Below are 18,413 nucleotides of genomic sequence, written 5' to 3'. Positions count from 1 at the left end.
GGTCCAACGCTCTAACCACTAGGCTACCCTGCCGCTAATTTGATAAAACATTTAATAAAAAGGCTCAGTGCCATTATCCTCACAAGGTGAAGTATTGAAAACAGCTGCCAATAATCTTGAACCCCATCTTTTGGGAGAGAAAAAAAGTATTACTTTTTAAACAATCTTTTCTCTGATCTTTTCTCTGAGAAATTGTATTAGTATAATAACATTTTCCTTTTTATTTTGCATACAATATAGCTTAGTATTGATTTATTTTATAGTCTCTAAATGGTGACAAAAATGGCTGTGTTATTTAAGATCGATTTGTATTCAACTACAAGTAACACATTGAAACACACTAGTGCAACCCTATAAAACCATGGTGGTGTTTGATGTAAAGCAACCTCACTCTTATCATCTGAGTTAAACGACCATCTACTAGTAAACATATCTCCCCGATGTGTGTTTGTACAGGAGGTCAAAGGAGGATTATGACCTAGAGATGGCTCGGCGACTGCAGTCAGAGGAGATCGGCTCCACGTCCAGAAGCTGCTCTGATAGGCCAGTTCTAGAGGCAGTCACCTCCATTCAACAGACCAACAAGGTGAGTTATGAACCTAATATTGTTGTAATACAAAAATACTGAACATAAGACTTTGTCTGCCTGTAGAATGTGATAAATGGTTCCTATTTCATGTATTCATAGCCATAGTATTCTTCTGAGCTATGTAGTTTAGCAGCAACACAAAAGAAGGGGAAGTGATGAGTACAGCAGCTTACAGTCCCTACATATCACGTTACTAGACCGTCTTCAATCAATCAACTAATGCAGAGTGGTACATGATCTGGCAGATATCCAGCCCTGTTCTAGGACATGGACTCACATTGTTAACTAAAGGTTTGACCTGTAACGCTGTTTTTTCCGCATTATCGTTACAATATATGTTTTTTTAGCCTGTATATTAACCTAAAGTGGGGTATGTGACAACTCTCTTGTATGTTGCACACGCTCAGCCCAAGGCTGAGGCGAAGGTGTGGGACAGTGGTAGCCACCAGCCCTCTGTCCCTCTGGTCAATGGAAACACAACGGTAACTCTCCTAGTAGTACAGTGCACACAGTCTGCTATTGCACTATGTTAGACCTGTGGTCGCCCATAAATGTTAGCTGTACAACCTGAACTTTGTGAACATCAGTGTGGCATAAGTAGAACTGCTAGATGCAATGACATGGCTGCCCTGTGCCTTCCATGTAGGTGAACAGTACATCTCCTCAGAGAGGGGAGCTGAAGGCTGCTGGAGGTAGTGGGCAGATGAGTCCAGCCAATACCAGCACATCTCCCCCTTCTAAGTTGGCATCAGGTAATAACTGTTACATTCAGTCTCCAATACTGTTGGCTGACTGTTTCCCCTCCATATACTTTGGTGCTTGAAACAGTCTTCTCTGTTTCATGTTCTCAGTACATCTGCTCTATTACTAGTCTGTAGTGATGTACCTTCCCTCAGTTTATAGTATACACTAGTCTGTAGTGATGTACCTTCCCTCAGTTTATAGTATACACTAGTCTGTTCCCCTTGAAGCATTTCCTGTAGTGTAGATATAGCACATGAATGCTAAAAGGTTCATCTACATTACATGTCCCTTCAAATTAGTGGATTTGGCCATTTCAGCCACACCAGTTGCTGACAGGTATATAAAAATCGAGCACACAGCCTTGCAAACTCCATAGACAAGCATTGGCAGTAGAATGGCTTTACTGAAGAGCGTAGGACCGTGTAGCGTGTAAAAATCTTCTGTCCTCGATTGCAACACTCACTACCGAGTTCCAAACTGCCTCTGGAAGCAATATCAGCACAAGAAATGTTCATCAGGAGCTTCATGAAATAGGATTCCTTGGCAGAGCAGCCGCACACAAGCCTAAGATCACCATGCGCTAAGCCAAGCGTCGGCTGGAGTGGTGTAAAGCTCGCCGCCATTGGACTCGTGTTCTCTATAGTGATGAATCACGCTTCACCATCTGGCAGTCCGATGGAAAAATCTGGGGTTGGCGGATGCCAGGAGAATGCATAGCCATGCAATACCAACTGAACATTTTGGTGGAGGAATAATGGTCTGGGGCTGTTTTTCATGGTGCGGGCTAGGCCCCTTAGTTTCAGTGAAGGGAAATCTTAACGCTACAGCATACAATGACATTCTAGATGATTCTGTGCTTCCGACTTTGTCAACATTTTGATAAAGGCCCTTTCCTATTTCAGCATGACAATGCCCCTGTGCACAAAGTGAGATCCATATAGAAATGGTTTGTTGAGATCGGTGTGGAAGAACTTGACTGGCCTGCATAGAGCCCTGACACCTTTGGGATGAATTGTAACACTGCGAGCCAGGTTCAATCGCCCAACACCAGTGCCCGACCTCACTAATGCTCTTGTGGCTGAATGGAAGCAAATTCCAACATCTAGTGGAAAGCCTTCCCAGAAGAGTGGAGTCTGTTATAGCAGCAAAGTGGGGACCAACTCTATATTAATGCCCATGATTTTGGAATGAGATGTTCGATGAGCAGGTGTCCACATACGTTTGGTCAGGTAGTGTACTGCAGAGGTTGTGTGACTAATGGAGGGTTATGTGTTGATGCAGAACCACGAGTCCTTCCTGCTGTGAGGGTTCCAGTGAAGGGCATAGAGCTTCCGGATGTCTCCAGGGAGAAGGGCAGCAGCCAGGCAGTAGAGGGCTGGATAGAAGAGGCACGCAAGGAGGCTGGCATCTCCAAGCCGTTCACAGTGAGACTCTCCTACTGCATAACCCATACAAAGGGCTTTGTGTTTTGGTTCATCATGTCACAGATTTGAATGTTTAAGGCTTTCCCAGAAATGAGAATTAGACTATTTACATTTTTCTGAGGATGGTGCTTAAGCGTCAGACATAAAAAGGGGGTTTGATGAAAAAGCTTTAAATCCAGGTCATGTGACATTAACCATAAGACAGGGCCATATGTCATGCACTCTGAATAAACACCCAGACATGACCAGTTTCGCTGAAGACAGATGGATTGTGTTTCTCTGTGTTCAGGAGTTGTCAGCAGAGCAGCAGGTGCAACTCCAGCAGAGGGCGCTGTACCTGAGGCAGCAGAGGGACAAACTTCAGGCCATGAAAAGAGAGCAGAGACCCAAACCTGCCACACCAGAGGAACCCCCTGCCCCCACTCCCAGCACACCGGTAACAGCTTTCATTAGTTACCACTAATAACGATAACAATGCACCACACCTCAGCTGATGACTGCAAATTCAAGTAGAACTCTGCTAGCAAAGAACTCTGGTCTGCCTGTGTCATGTTTTTAGTGAGTTTCAAATGCAATCTTCTCTATTGGTTTCCCCTGATTTTCTGTTCACAATATTCCCTTTAAAGTGTTTTGTTCCTGCTCTTTATTCCCCTCTTTTGCTGCCTTGCCAATCAAAGGACTATGTTCCTAAAATGAACAGGGGTGGTGCTAGTAGTGTACAGGAAGAGATGGTCAATGCCTCGCAGCCTGCAAGCTCTCTCGTTGGGGGACATAAACCCAAGGTGATCTGGGTTGAAGTGACAACTGTCTCCACTTTGTAGTGCTGCTGCCCCGTGTGCTTCTACTCTTCGGGCTCTATTCAGTCTAGATCGCTGAAGCTTTAGATTGTGCAATATGAAAAGGGTAATTTCCAATTGAGCCGGCATATGCAGTCGCCACTAACATCGCTTTTAAGTCAGGCTGAACTTTGGCGACATGGATTGAATAAAGCCCTTGCTGTAGTAGATTTGTGACTTAAGTTTGAGTGGTGCTACCGTTCAACATTTGATACACTTTCTTGGTTTTCCCTTCAAAGGAGATCTCTGTCGAAGATAAAAAGAAGTTACAAAAAAGAAAACATCTGGCTGAAAAACTGAAAGAGGAAGTCATCAAGAAGTAAACGCAACTGCAATATACACCCCCAAGAGTTTAATTGTAGTCAAAATGGTCCGGGACTGTGCTTGAGAAGGGGCAAAAGGAAAGGTATTCAAATGGATCTTTATATAGAATCAGTGGTGCATTAATATTAACTATGTAAGATCATGTATGCTGTTGAATAAATCCTATTATTTTATACACTTTCTGCCAGAGATCTTGTGTGATAAACCTACTGGTCAGCATGGAAAGATGCAATTAACTTGTACATCCTGTTTTAAATCTACAAGCATGGGTACCTCAGAGGCAAACCTACTGGATAGGCATTTGGACATTTTCAGCACTCAAACCAAATGAGAAAGTTTACAGATTAAATTCAACTAGTATCCAGAGTAAAATAAAGCTAGATCCACAACTTTAATGCCAGGGTCACATTTAATCTGAAAACGTATCAACTGTATACAAAATTTTAGAATGGAGATAGTGGTAGTAAATGCACTTTGTACACATTTTTCAGGGAGAAAACAAACCTCTAGACATTTGAAATGGTTACATTTGGGCATTCACAGATGCTGTACGTACTTCGACAAATGCTTTCCACCTCTTCCTGACATCTCAAACTACGTCTATCAGGGATAGGCAATAGATGGGGGTAGGGACCACCCAAAATCTGAACACAAGCGGGGCCGCAACGGCTCGCAGGTCTTCTTACACACATCCATACCCACAGATGCAGTCAGAGTAGGCCCTGGCCCTTTGGGCCCCGAAGCTAAATTGTTACACCCACCTTGCGAGCAAAACAATTTAGCAGCCCCCATATCTTGACAGAGAATTTGAAGTTTTAGTTTCATGCTATTCTACACATTTTGTAAAAGGGTGGATGCGTTTGCAGTTGATCATCAGATATATTAAATGGGGCACCCGGTAGGTAATTCAACGACGACCACAAGTTTAGATAGCTGGCCTAGACTAATTTACCAATTGTCAACATGGGCTAATTGAGTGACTGTCAGAAGAGAAACTACTGATGCAACAAAATTGCACCTAGTGTATTCTACTATTCTAACCCAACAGTAAATTGAGACCCACACTGTTCAACAACAAACATGGGGATGAGGGGGCATCCCTGGTCTATATAAATGGCAGTAGCTGGTCTAGCCACCACTGCTGCAATTTTGGATTGAAATATGTTCTGACCCACAGGAAGTGTGCTAGTAACAAACTCAACCCATCAGGAGTACTGAACTGGATCACCGGTAGCATGTACCACTGAGAAGGGTTTCTGTTCTTTTAAAACAAGATACATACCTGCTGGAAAATAGACTTCTCTGAACAAAGACATCTGGAGCCAGTGAGTCAAAGCCACTGAATACACAAACTTCAGACATTCTCAGTGGGCTGCAAAAATGACTTTACTGCAGTTTAATACCAGAATTGCAACTCTTGCTTTCTACAATGAATTTAATTAAGGGTGAACAGTGGTCCCACCATTTGTGCAGCAAAAAAATAAAAAAAATACACTGGCAGGTATAGCTCTCCCCTTTTTAAAATCACTTAAGGGGCATATGATGAAAAAAAACAAACTGTACAGTACTTTTAAACTCATGAATACTGGATTCCTGACTAGTTGTGTGTAAGCCTCGGCAATGCAGCCCCAGCTTTGACAGTTGAGTCCTGCTCCTCAGAACTAAGAAACTTTTGTTTTCTGTAGGTTCGTTTTTTTGTGTTACTTATCCCCTCTTTTTGCCTAGTTCCCTCCACCCAACCCAAAGGAACAGTTCTGTAGGGTCAGCCAATCAAGCTTCCATTACTAAGCGGCTAGTCCTGCTAGCCTGACTGGCTCTCCCATTAGCACCTGCTCCCCCTTCTGTAGAGCGACTGAGGTTTGGGTGAAGTGCAGCGCCCCTGCTGGACCAACAGGGAAACCATGGCACTGTTCAACCTCTCTGGTCCACAGGCCAGATATGGGGACGTAGGAGCAGGGGGGCAGGGTAGGAAGGTGGGAGTGGTCTCTGTCCAGTGGACTGTGACTGTGGCACAGCTGACCAAGACCAGACGATTTCACTGGCTTAGGAGCCCAGACGGGGACGTTTCCGTGGCGACTGCTCTTCGTCTTCTTCCTCCTCGTCTTCGTCGTCAGGGTAGTCTACAAGGCCGACCATCGCAGTCTGTCAACGAGAACACAGGTCACATTGGAACTCAAGTGACTCAACCCTGGGTTTGATCATTTTTACTACTGGGGTGGCAGGCAAATGGGGCTTTTTACTACAGATTGACAGGTAGAAAGAGGATATGGCTCACCTTGGCAATTAGAATGGCAGTTGACAGGGAAAGCTCACCTTGACTACCAGGGTGCCGGGTGTCGCGTCCGACTTGGCTGGGGAGCCGTTGGGACTGGCTGAGGCGGCGTGTGAGGCAGCCGGCTTGCCGTTGGCACCGTTGGCAGCCCCTGCAGAATGAGAGAAGGTAAACTTAAAGCTGCCAGTTGGGGTCTGCGTTGGGAAGTTCTCTTTGTCGTCACTCTCTTTAACTGTAAAGAGACGGAAATACATAGTGAACATACCATTCCACAAGTTGTGGGTTTGAACACACTGAGCAGAGTGGCGGCACTTACCTTTTTTTGCTTCCATATACTTTCCGTAGCTCTCTGGGAACTCTTCCTCTGGCCTACTTTTCTCAACAGCCTCTCCTTCGTCATCATCCTCATCTTCATGGAACCACATTTCCTCATCCTCGTCCAGCGTTCGGGCATCCCTACGATATCTGCTTGGATACAGTAAAAACGAATTTTAACAGGATTTATATAAATAACAAAAATATAAGTTACTTGACAACGCAACATTGCTTTACTTTGCTCAACACAAACCAACTGCTATTAAAGTATATGCCAAGTTATCCTCTTTGACTGAACCAAACAAATCAAAATGTTCCACTAACACCATTCCAGGTGTCCATGTCTGTGGGAGATGACGAAACACTGACCTGTTGAGTCTCAGGGTCTGTCGGTCCTTCTCCTGCTCATATCTGCCCTTTAGGCCCTTGAACGTCTGGACGTATTCAATGGATTCAAGTGCTTTGTAGTAGTTGTCTATGATGTGTGCTATCAGGGACTTAACATCCTCCTGTAGAGATAGATGTCATGAGAGTGTGTGCATGTGGTAAAATGGTAACCAGACATGTTAAGGGTGAATGGGGGCTTACAACTTTGATGAACTCAAAGAGTTCGATGATGGCTGAGTTTAGGAGGTTGTATCTAGTGCCATTGTCCAGCAGAGTGTTGATGACTGGCTCAAACAGGTTCCCTTTGATAATATAGCGGTTGTAGTACTCATCCTTCTGCCCGATTATCCTCCTCATGAAGCGCAGAGCACCTGTTAGACAAAATCAGTACAATCACCACTTTGAAAAGAGGCTGAGGAAACTCCATACCGGCAATTACTTGCAGTACATTTTAGGTTGTGGATTTATCAATTGATTATACCCAGGAGCCAAGGGTCCAAAGGTCTGGGTTCTAGCTTGATGTGCTTCATTAAACAAATTCACTCTACTGACACAATGTTTTCATGTCAACGCTTGGTGCTCCCCATATTCTAGAACCATGTCCCTCTGTAGTGTTTCCCCGGTGACTCACACAGCGCCAGGAAGGTGTGTTTAGAGTTCATTAGCACCAGGATTCGTCGTAGCAGGTCCTTGTTCATGATGTATGTCTTGATGTGGTACGTGTGGTGCTCAACACAGAATGTCAGCAGCTCCAGAATCAAAGCCAGGAGTTGAGCTGTCTGGAAATTATCTGGAAGATAGCAGCATGCATTTACAATAGGGAGAGACACTCCTAGTCAAATGAGATTTACGATTGTAATAATATGGTTAAATACCAGGACACACTGGGTTGATCTTGGTGGACCCCTCTTGCAGAGCTGAGAAACATAAAAACAATGAATATCAGTCATACAAACAGATCCAAACCAAGACATCTTGGCCTGCCCACCAAAAAGATATGCATATCCACACAGAGCTGGACCTAAACACACCAAATTCTACAAAGGACCAGAGTCCATCCACACAATGCATATATTATCAGTGCTATCCGGAATCCTTGGGACGTCCCTAACCTAAACCCTAACCCTTGCCTTAATAACCATTTAAAAATGTAAACTTCAATGAGGTTGGGACGTCCCAACGATTCCGGATAGCACGGACCATGCATGCATCCATTTAGATCTATAATCACGCGAGTTAAAATACAAAAAATCGTCCCCCTCCTCACCTTTGGACTTCTTCTCGTCTACAGTGTTGGCCAATAGAGGGGCTGTTAGGACCTGCATGCAGTACTTGTAGAAGAAGCTGAGGAACTCTGTCTTCTCTGTTTTCTGACAGGATTCAAAGTGAAAGTATCATACAAATCATGAGGTATAGCTAGCTGTTCTGTTTTCTTGCATAATAATCATTACTCCCAGTGTTGTGACAGAGTGCGTGTGTATTTGGACATGGTCTTACATTGGTGGGCGTCAGCATGTTCTCTGGGTCAATCAGTGTACGTAGGAGCCCCATCAGCTGCACAGCACCCCCCAGCTCAGGGTCCGAGTCACAGATCATCTGCTTTATCACCACGTTGATCAGCAGCACATCCTAATGAACATACAGAGGGGAACGGTGAGGAGCGTCAAGTATAGGAAACCTAGAACACCCTAGAGAATTCAGACTCATCTAATCTAAATGCTCAGAAAAGGTATGCTTGGGTTAACAGTAAACACCTAATATAAGAAACAGTTCAATGGTTAAATAATCATGCCTTCTCATTTACATAATCACATCTCCATATGGCACCTACACGTGTCAGAGAAATTTTAAAAATTGGCCCACTAGTATCACGTAGGGCTAGCTATATGATATACGTACATCATCAGTCTGCTGTGGCTCCTGCATAACAAACTCTCGGACCATGGAGGGGCTGAACTCCACCAGGTATGAGAATATGTCTGTGGCTGCAGCCCTCACTTGCAGGTCGTCCATCCCCTGTGGAGACGGTGAGACACACTAGTCACACAGTGAGCTCAAACTAATAGCGCATTCAGCTCCATCCACGTGTTTCTGTAGGGGCTCAGGAGTCTTAGTGCAATCTGGACTAACTGACTTTCTAGACCTTTATAAATTCAGGATTAAAAGGATTCAGGCAATGAATCCCTTTATCTACATCGCCAGTCAGTTGAAATCACAGATATATATTTTTTTGTATGCATCCAGTATGAAGGATGTTAGAGGTAGTTTTGCGAGCCAAAGCTAACTAGCTGTAGCGCAATGACTCAGTCTATGGAATCTACTAGCATGCTAGCGGTTACCATTGACTTACAATCATAGCGCAGCGTTAGTTAGCAACTCCCTTCAAACTGTACGGAGGTAGACAAAAATGGTAGTCACCATTAATCTGACTTTGGGGACGTAGATAAAGAGCTTTCTACCCAAATCCTGAAGCATCCCTTTAAGAGACACTCTGGTACATTTAAATTCATTCCACTTTTGACATGTGCTGGCAAGATGCAGCCCTTGATGTTGAGATGAGATTTCACATTCAAGTGATTGAATGTTGCCACATCAAACACACAACCAAATGTCCAGGGTAAATATGCAAAAAGAAGACATTTAAAATGTACATAGTAACCATTCATACCATGACTATTTCAAGAGCAGGAAGAATGCCTAGATTCGCCAGAGTCTTGAAGAAAGCATCTCTATTTTGCGGTTGCAAGGTTTGTGAAAAAGCACAAAATTCTTTGAAGAAGTTCACCTGTGAAGAGGAAGGAAAACACAGGACAGTACTGAAACATTCATGACAAAAGCTAAGTATTTGTATGCTTTTAATAAATAGAGTTAATCATTAAACTTACTAGTTCCCTCCTTTTACCGTCCTCTGTGGCTTCATCTGTTAGCTGTGCAAAGACTTCAGTGAGGAACTTCTCATCCTCCTGTAGTGTAAGGCAGCGATATAAAGTTAACATACTCAACTGCATCTCAGATCTCTGTGGTCTGTAGAGGTTTTGTGCTGAGAGGTCATGTTAAAAAGCACTAGGCCTGAACCCAGATTTATTACAGGGGTGAATAGACATGGCCATGTCCCTAGAGCTTCTAAACGTGTATAATTATCCTGCCAAGGGAAGTTAAAAATAAAATAAATCGTGCCACAGCCTTATCATTGTTATCAATGTGAGGTCCAAGACATTCAGGGCCTACTGGTATGTTGGCTTCACAGATTCCCCTCTTAAATTGAAGATTACCCATCAACTACAAACCTGTTCACTAATATCAGAGAAAACTGAAGACAACAAAGTGGCATGAGTATTTTATCACATTTCATATGATATTCTATTTATGTCAAATAAAATACATTGATAAGCCCAGTCACGGACCAGGATGTCTTGCTCCCAGGCAGACTAAATAACTTTTCTGCCGCTTTGAGGACAATACAGTGTCACTGACACGGCCTGCAACGAAAACATGCGGACTCTCCTTCACTGCAGCCGAAGTGAGTAAAACATTTAAACGTGTTAACCCTCGCAAGGCTGCAGGCCCAGACGGCATCCCCAGCCACACCCTCAGAGCATGCGCAGACCAGCTGGCCGGTGTGTTTACGGACATATTCAATCAATCCCTATACCAGTCTGCTGTTCCCACATGCTTCAAGAGGGCCACCATTGTTCCTGTTCCCAAGAAAGCTAAGGTAACTGAGCTTAACGACTACCGCCCCATAGCACGCACTTCCGTCATCATGAAGTGCTTTGAGAGACTAGTCAAGGACCATATCACCTCCACCCTACCTGACACCCTAGACCCACTCCAATTTGCTTACCGCCCAAATAGGTCCACAGACGATGCAATCTCAACCACACTGCCCTAACCCATCTGGACAAGAGGAATACCTATGTGAGAATGCTGTTCATCGACTACAGCTCGGCATTCAACACCATAGTACCCTCCAAGCTCGTCATCAAGCTCGAGACCCTGGGTCTCGACCCCGCCCTGTGCAACTGGGTACTGGACTTCCTGACGGGCCGCCCCAGGTGGTGAGGGTAGGCAACAACATCTCCACCCCGCTGATCCTCAACACTGGGGCCCCACAAGGGTGCGTTCTGAGCCCTCTCCTGTACTCCCTGTTCACCCACGACTGCGTGGCCACGCACGCTCCAACTCAATCATCAAGTTTGCGGACGACACAACAGTGGTAGGCTTGATTACCAACAACGACGAGACGGCCTACAGGGAGGAGGTGAGGGCCCTCGGAGTGTGGTGTCAGGAAAATAACCTCACACTCAACGTCAACAAAACTAAGGAGATGATTGTGGAATTCAGGAAACAGCAGAGGGAACACCCCCCTATCCACATCGATGGAACAGTAGTGGAGAGGGTAGCAAGTTTTAAGTTCCTCGGCATACACATCACAGACAAACTGAATTGGTCCACTCACACAGACAGCATCGTGAAGAAGGCGCAGCAGCGCCTCTTCAACCTCAGGAGGCTGAAGAAATTCGGCTTGTCACCAAAAGCACTCACAAACTTCTACAGATGCACAATCGAGAGCATCCTGGCGGGCTGTATCACCGCCTGGTACGGCAACTGCTCCGCCCACAACCGTAAGGCTCTCCAGAGGGTATCACCGGGGGCAAACTACCTGCCCTCCAGGACACCTACACCACCCGATGTTACAGGAAGGCCATAAAGATCATCAAGGACAACAACCACCCGAGCCACTGCCTGTTCACCCCGCTATCATCCAGAAGGCGAGGTCAGTACAGGTGCATCAAAGCTGGGACCGAGAGACTGAAAAACAGCTTCTATCTCAAGGCCATCAGACTGTTAAACAGCCACCACTAATATAGAGTGGCTGCTGCCAACACACTGACACTGACTCAACTCCAGCCACTTTAATAATGGGAATTGATGTAAAATACATCACTAGCCACTTTAAACAATGCTACCTAATATGTTTACATACCCTACATTATTCATCTCATATGCATACGTATATACTGTACTCTATCATCTACTGCATCCTTATGTAATACATGTATCACTAGCCACTTTAACTATGCCACTTTGTTTACATACTCATCTCATATATATTTACTGTACTCGATACCATCTACTGTATCTTGCCTATGCTGCTCTGTACCCTCACTCATTCATATCTTTATGTACATATTCTTTATCCCCTTACACTGTGTATAAGACTGTAGTTTTGGAATTGTTAGTTAGATTACTTGTTGGTTATTACTGCATTGTCGGAACTAGAAGCACAAGCATTTCGCTACACTCGCATTAACATCTGCTAACCATGTGTATGTGACAAATAAAATTTGATTTGATTTGATGCACGATATTTAAAAAAAATATATATAGAAACGGTAAGCATATCGGAATCGGTCAATATTAGCTAAAAACGCCAACATCAGCCAGATGTCTAGTTTAACGCCAACGTGCAAAACCGATGTCAAAGCTGACTTGCATACCTATAAACGTAGGTAGACAACATAATGATGCCACAATAAATATAACACTACACATGCAACACAGCATTCCCAACCAAGCCACAATGTCAGCTGTGTGGATCGAGCAGTCATTTGAAAGAGTTTAAAAAATTCAGTAAGACAACTGAAGCGAAATCCATTAAAGCCAAGATAATGGAATTCATTGCCCTTGACAATCAACCACTCTCTGTCTTGGGTGATGTTGGCTTTCGCCGACTGGTCGAGCACCGGTACGCACTACCAAGTAGGCGCTATTTTTCCGATTTTGCCCTACGGGAGTTACACAGTATTGTTGAAACTCACATCCACAAGCAACTTGTTATGAGCATCACTGCTACTTGCTTCACAACGGACATTTGGACCAGAGACGTCAGCCCCATGAGCAGAGTCAGACAGCGCAGTGGGTCGACGAGGAGTTCGTACTGAGGAAATCCGTATTGCATGCTCAAGAATGTGCTGGTTCTCATTCCGCTGCTGCCATTTCAATGGCATTTGAGAACATGTTTGAAACATGAACACTCTTCTCTCCAATTCGAACAACTGACTCGAGAAATAAGCGCAACTGCGTCTGCAGCAAATGTGATACCCTGTCATGGCATTGAAACCCCATGCACAACAAAAACGCCAACACAGACCGCCGGGTTAACTTGGAAAAGTACTCTAGTAGAGGCTGTGAACAATCGAGTCGGTGGCATTCTCTCTGAGCCTCTACTGTGTCGTCACCATGCTCAATGCTAGGTACAAAGACCGCTACTTCGATGCAAACAAGAAACAGGGTTTGCGTGAAATGTCCGGCTGTGTCTAACAAGACGGAAAAGGAAAGTGACAGTGCGCACCGAGGAAGAAAGGCCACGGATAGACAGAGCTGAAACTTCACTGTTGACATGTATGATGAAATGGTTAAGACAGAACAAATGAACAACGAAACAGTACAGCAAGTAAGTGAAACAAATAGGTTTTGATTATGTTTTACTGGTAAATGTGTGTTGCAACTATTTAACTGTACTAGAATGCTTAAAAGGGCGCAAATGTTTAATAAATATCGGCATCGACTTTTTTTGGCAAGGAAAATATTGGCCAAAAATGTCATATCAGTGCACCCCTATTCATAAAGTTGATCCATTCCAGGTTGTTTACAACAGCAGAATATCACATAAATTGTAATCAATACATGTATCTTCAGATCTACAGATGGGGCAAATTCACAACATTGTAGGTTTCATTCAATGGTTTCTTTATTTTTACTATTTTCTACATTGTAGAATAATAGTGAAGACATCAAAACTATGAAACCACACACATGGAATCATGTATTAACCAAAAAGTGCTAAATCAAAATAGAATCTTCAAAGTAGCCACCCTTTGCATTCTCTCAACCAGCTTTATGAGCTATTCACCTGATGTGCCTTGCTAAGTTACATTTGTGGAATTTCTTTCCTTCTTACGGTGTTTGAGCCAATCAGTTGTGACAAGGTAGGGGTGGTATACAGAAGATAGCCGTATTTCGTAAAAGACCAGGTCCACTACTTTAAGACATGAAGGCCAGTCAACGCAAAACATTAAGAACTTCGAAAGTTTCTTCAAGTGCAGTCGTAAAAACCATCAAGTACTATGATGAAACTGGCTCTCATGAGGACCGCCACAGAAAAGGAAGACCCAGAGTTACCTCTGCTGCAGAGGATAAGTTCATTCGAGTTACCAACCTCAGAAAAGGCAGCCCAAATAGATGCTTCAAGGAGTTCAAGAAACAGACATCTCAACATCACCTGTTCAGAGGAGACTGTGTGAATCAGGCCTTAGTAAAGGACACCAATAAGAAGAAGAGACTTGCTTGGGCCAAGAAACATGAGCAATGGACATTAGACCGGTGGAAATATGTCCGTTGGTCTGATAGTCCAAATTTGAGATTTTTGGTTCCAAACGCTGTGTCTTTGAGATGCAGAATAGGTGAACGGATGATCTCTGCATGTGTGGTTCCCACCGTGAAGCATGGAGGTGGTGGTGTGATGGTGCTTTGCTAGTGACGCTGATTTATTCAGAATTCAAGGCACACTTAACCAGCATGGCTACCACAGCATTCTGCAGTGATACGCCATCCCATCACAATTCCACTTAGTGGGACTATAAATTATTTTCAACAGGACAATGACCCAACACACATCCAGGCTGTGATAGGGCTATTTGACCGAGGAGGGTGATGGAGTGCTGCTTCAGATGACCTGACCTCCACAATCACCCAAACTCAACCCAATAGAGATGGTTAGGGATGAGTTGAACCGCAGAGTGAAGGAAAAGCAGTCAACAAGTAGTCAGCATGTGGGAACTCCTTTAAGACTGTTGGAAATGCATTCCTCATGAAGCTGGTTGAGAAAATGAGTGTGCAAAGCTGTCATCAAGGCAAAGGGTGGCTACTTTTTTAGAATCTAAAATGTTTTGATTTGTTTAAAACTTTTGTTTGGTTACTACACAATTCCATGTGTTATTTCATAGTTTTGATGTCTTCACTTATTCTACAATGTAGAAAATAGTACAAAAATAAAATAAAAAACTTGAATAAGTAAGACTGTCCAAACTTGACTGGTACTGTGTATATAAGGAGCACCTAACTTGACAAGGCTCACACTACATCATGGTTGTTGTAAGATCTTTCAGACACAAAGACTCAACTGATTGGAATAATTTACCAATAGAAAACAGGGCATTAAAATCAGTGAATGTAAAGCCCCTTCTCAAATGTTAAGGACAAACCATTTGTGTTTTTAATTAATAGAAACATCACCATGTGAAGATATTTGTAAATCTGTATGTATATATTATAGGTACTTAGTATATTAGTTGTATTAGTAGTTTATTAGTTGACTTAGTAGTTGTTGCACGGGTTAATAAGTTGTATTAGCATTTTTATTAGTTGTAGCAGAAGTAGTTGTACAACAACGTTTCTACGCTGTTAGTGTACTTTTTTAAAAACAAATTATTGTTTCACTTATTATTAGACAGTTGCCATATGCTTGTTACTAAGTATGTTGTTTTTTTTGGACACTCAAATGAGATGTGCATCTCGAGATTTCATCCAGCAAAATGTGAAATAAATAAATAGACTTACATTTGTAGTTAAGAATGGAAAAATCTTGTTTGGCACTGTTGGTTTGCAGTGACTCACCTGCAGCATGCTGACTATCTCCACCTTGTTGAAGAAAATGAAGGATGTGAGGGTGGAAAGGAAGTTCTCTTCGAAGACAGAAGGAGTGGGAAGGATGATGTCCTGGATGTACTGCACACGGTACGTCTGGTGGATCTTCTGCCGCAGCTCTGAGTCCGTGATGGGGATCACCTCCTTGAACTTGGCCGTCTTGGTGAGGAACTCACGGTGCCTTTTGGGCTGCACCAGCGCCGGGTCGTACTCCAGGCAGCCCACCACGTCCATGATGCAGTCGTCTGAGAACATGACCTCGAACAGAGCTGCCTTGTTGAGAAAAAGCACGCCACGCACAATCTCATACAGATGATGTAGGCCCTCACGGTTGTCCAGGTCTTCACACACCTGGAAGAGCTGCAGTAGCTTCTTCATGTAACCTTCGCTCATAAGGGCTAGGGCCAGTTTCTCCCGGCGGATGGGCGAGGACAGGACAGAAGTCACAAGGTCAGCGATCTCCTCCAGCCGTGCAAGCTCGCATGGAGGCAGCTCCACCAGGTGGCTGGTCTCTGGCATCTCCTCGAAGCGCTCCTCCTCAGACTCATCGATGGGGTCCTGGGTGATCTCCAGCGCAGGGTCTTTTCCCTGCACCTGGGGTGGAAATTAGACACAGGCCATAGGTAAGAATAACAGAGAATATCTCTAGTCCCCCATTGCAAAGGACAAACTTCTTTAACATGATATTCTATCATTTAAAATGATAAAAATACTACTGGCTTAGTCTTATATGGGCATAAAAATAAAATGTATGTTTACTGGCCCCTAAAGAAGCAGCAGTGAGCTACTATGCACATACATGGTTATTCATAGTAGTGGGGACTGGAGCTTCAAATATCAAGCAAATATGGTACAATCAATTTCTCCAGACAAAGCATGTTTTTACTTGTGTGTATGTCACCAACAGTTGTGACATGTTCTATAAATGTTGTTCCTGCAGTTAAAACGTAAGCTTTCTGTTGCCATAAAACAACTATAAATAGCATAGTAGTACTCATAAAACTTACACTGATTTACACAACCATAGAGTAAATACCGTACAATACCTGACAAATCTTTTCCCAGATTTCATCACAGCCAGCTTTTTCCTGAAAACTCAGAGCCAGATCATAGTTTTCTGCTTCAGACCACACGATCAGAGTATCCTGAGCAGGGAAAGACAGTCCTCATGATCAAGTTCAGACAATTCTATTTTCAAGTATTTGCATTGTCAAATTTACCACAACTGTACACATTCACAATTATTTAGATACATAGGCTACTTTTATAAATGGAACTTCCACAGAGCAAATACAACACTGAATGTACACTGAAGATACACAACAGGCCTCGATAGAGGTAGAATACTTACTTGTTGTTTTTGATATGCAGTATTTGGGCTGATTTTAGACTCCAGAAGAAGTGAGCCTAAAAGACACGAGGACATTTAGTTAGCTAACCACTACCATACTGAAATAATTATTTGCGGTCTAAATGTTCCCAACTATATAATCAACAACTTAATTCATTAACATGGTGTGAAATAATGTTCGTCAAATAAGCCTTCAATATCAACAACAAGATGGCTGTTGTAACTGACGATAATGCTGAAACCTGAACACTTTTACTGACAAACTGTGCATGTAAACAAAGACAACACACCATAAATTAGCCCACAATTTGTTTTGGGCTGGCCAACAACTATCCCTTTATTTACTGCTGAGTTAGCCAAGTGAATTTACTAGTAACGTTACCTAGCCAACGTTAAACTAGCAAGCTGTGCAACAGTTATTTGACCAGGTTGCTAGTTGGCTGGCTAGCTCGTTATCTAGCTAGTTGGATACACTACTTTTAATGTACCAATGTTCATTAACAAGATAACTAGTTCGTTAATTATATAACCTTAAGTATTGAAACGGAAAGAGTTTCAAAGGAAGTCAGTTCAACCACATTTATATTGCAAGTACTGGCTAGCTAACGTTATGCTAGCGTTACATCGATAATTAAAACAAATCAGTTATCTTCAAGTCTAATCACCCATACGGATACAAATAACGTTAAACGCAAAACAACCCACATAACGTTAATTAGACAGTTAGTATTAGCAATACAGTGATTTAGCTACAGTAGTTGGCTAGAATAACTCATACACGTCGACATCAGCAATTACGTTTGTAGCTAGTGAGCTAATAACCACTGATTGCCAACTGATCTCGCTAACTAGTTGGTTAGTTAGGTGATCGTTCGCAAACTAGTTAGCGATGTGGAATTATTGAATGAGAGGCCTGTGCTAGCTACCAGCTAGCTGGCTAACTACGAACAAAACAAACGTGACGAGCCATCGTCTACTTATAAGATATGCTAGTTAGCAACTCACCGTCGGATTCGGCCCGAACTAATAATGATATTCCCTTTAGTCGTTCGACAAAGGTAGACGAGACATGTCCTGTGCCCCTGTCGTCCCACTGTCGGTCTTCATTCAGCGTGTATACTTTCACACGCCGCCGAGTATCCGACATAGTTACCTTGAGGAAAAACTAACGCGTTAGCAAGCCAACACTAACGTTAGTTCACCCTATCTTTAAAATAGTTATCTAGCTATGTTCTTATCCCCGAGCTTCAAACGTGTTTCTACCCGCATGTCCCAGACATACATCTGAGTAGGATTTACAATAATGTGCTAATTAATGAACATATTACGCGGTTGATTGTTTTGTTTTTACCCGCAGAAAGCAGGATATCTATCGAACTGTAAAATTCACCGTTGAAAACAACTACGACCGCCTCTTCACTATCGTCCACAGACCGCCATCTTGTAATCCGATCTTTTTCTT

At 43.3% G+C, this 18,413-nt stretch overlaps 2 protein-coding genes across 10 annotated transcripts in view; one reads left to right on the top strand and one right to left on the bottom strand.

Moving 5' to 3' along the window:
- The window catches only part of LOC115135023 (cilia- and flagella-associated protein 36), a 31,818-nt gene extending 27,719 nt beyond the window's left edge, over nt 1-4,099 (top strand). For 3 of the 7 annotated variants that reach the window (XM_065023134.1, XM_029669211.2, XM_029669208.2), the window contains 7 exons: nt 457-586; nt 997-1,071; nt 1,236-1,341; nt 2,615-2,757; nt 3,047-3,193; nt 3,435-3,539; nt 3,833-4,099. In XM_065023134.1, the coding sequence (XP_064879206.1) occupies nt 457-586; nt 997-1,071; nt 1,236-1,341; nt 2,615-2,757; nt 3,047-3,193; nt 3,435-3,539; nt 3,833-3,916 (790 nt within the window). In that variant the 3' untranslated portion in view covers nt 3,917-4,099. The remainder of the gene's footprint in view (nt 1-456; nt 587-996; nt 1,072-1,235; nt 1,342-2,614; nt 2,758-3,046; nt 3,194-3,434; nt 3,540-3,832) is intronic. The other 4 variants (XM_029669210.2, XM_065023135.1, XM_029669209.2 and 1 more) reach the window with 3 other exon arrangements.
- Nucleotides 4,100-4,307: 208 nt separating this feature from the next.
- Nucleotides 4,308-18,413, bottom strand: LOC115135020 (serine/threonine-protein phosphatase 4 regulatory subunit 3). Of its 3 annotated transcripts, XM_029669199.2 has the most exons (17): nt 18,342-18,404; nt 17,957-18,104; nt 16,952-17,007; nt 16,647-16,745; nt 15,571-16,194; nt 9,777-9,854; nt 9,560-9,676; nt 8,791-8,907; nt 8,389-8,520; nt 8,159-8,261; nt 7,767-7,808; nt 7,523-7,681; nt 7,093-7,262; nt 6,874-7,013; nt 6,506-6,654; nt 6,231-6,421; nt 4,308-6,059 (listed from the first exon to the last, which is right to left on the bottom strand). In XM_029669199.2, exons 2-17 carry the CDS (start codon nt 18,096-18,098, stop codon nt 5,961-5,963), a joined length of 2,418 nt encoding a protein of 805 aa, XP_029525059.2. In that variant the 5' UTR covers nt 18,099-18,104; nt 18,342-18,404; the 3' UTR covers nt 4,308-5,960. The 3 variants fall into 3 exon arrangements, with proteins under 3 accessions (XP_029525059.2, XP_029525061.2, XP_029525060.2); XM_029669201.2 differs by having other exon boundaries at nt 6,231-6,340; nt 17,957-18,413; XM_029669200.2 differs by having other exon boundaries at nt 5,972-6,059; nt 6,193-6,421; nt 17,957-18,413.

Source organism: Oncorhynchus nerka, linkage group LG10 (genome assembly GCF_034236695.1).
Source record: "Oncorhynchus nerka isolate Pitt River linkage group LG10, Oner_Uvic_2.0, whole genome shotgun sequence".
Classification (NCBI taxonomy): Eukaryota; Metazoa; Chordata; class Actinopteri; order Salmoniformes; family Salmonidae; genus Oncorhynchus; species Oncorhynchus nerka.
Note: the sequence above shows the minus strand (reverse complement) of the source record. Positions and strands in the feature narration are given on the sequence as shown.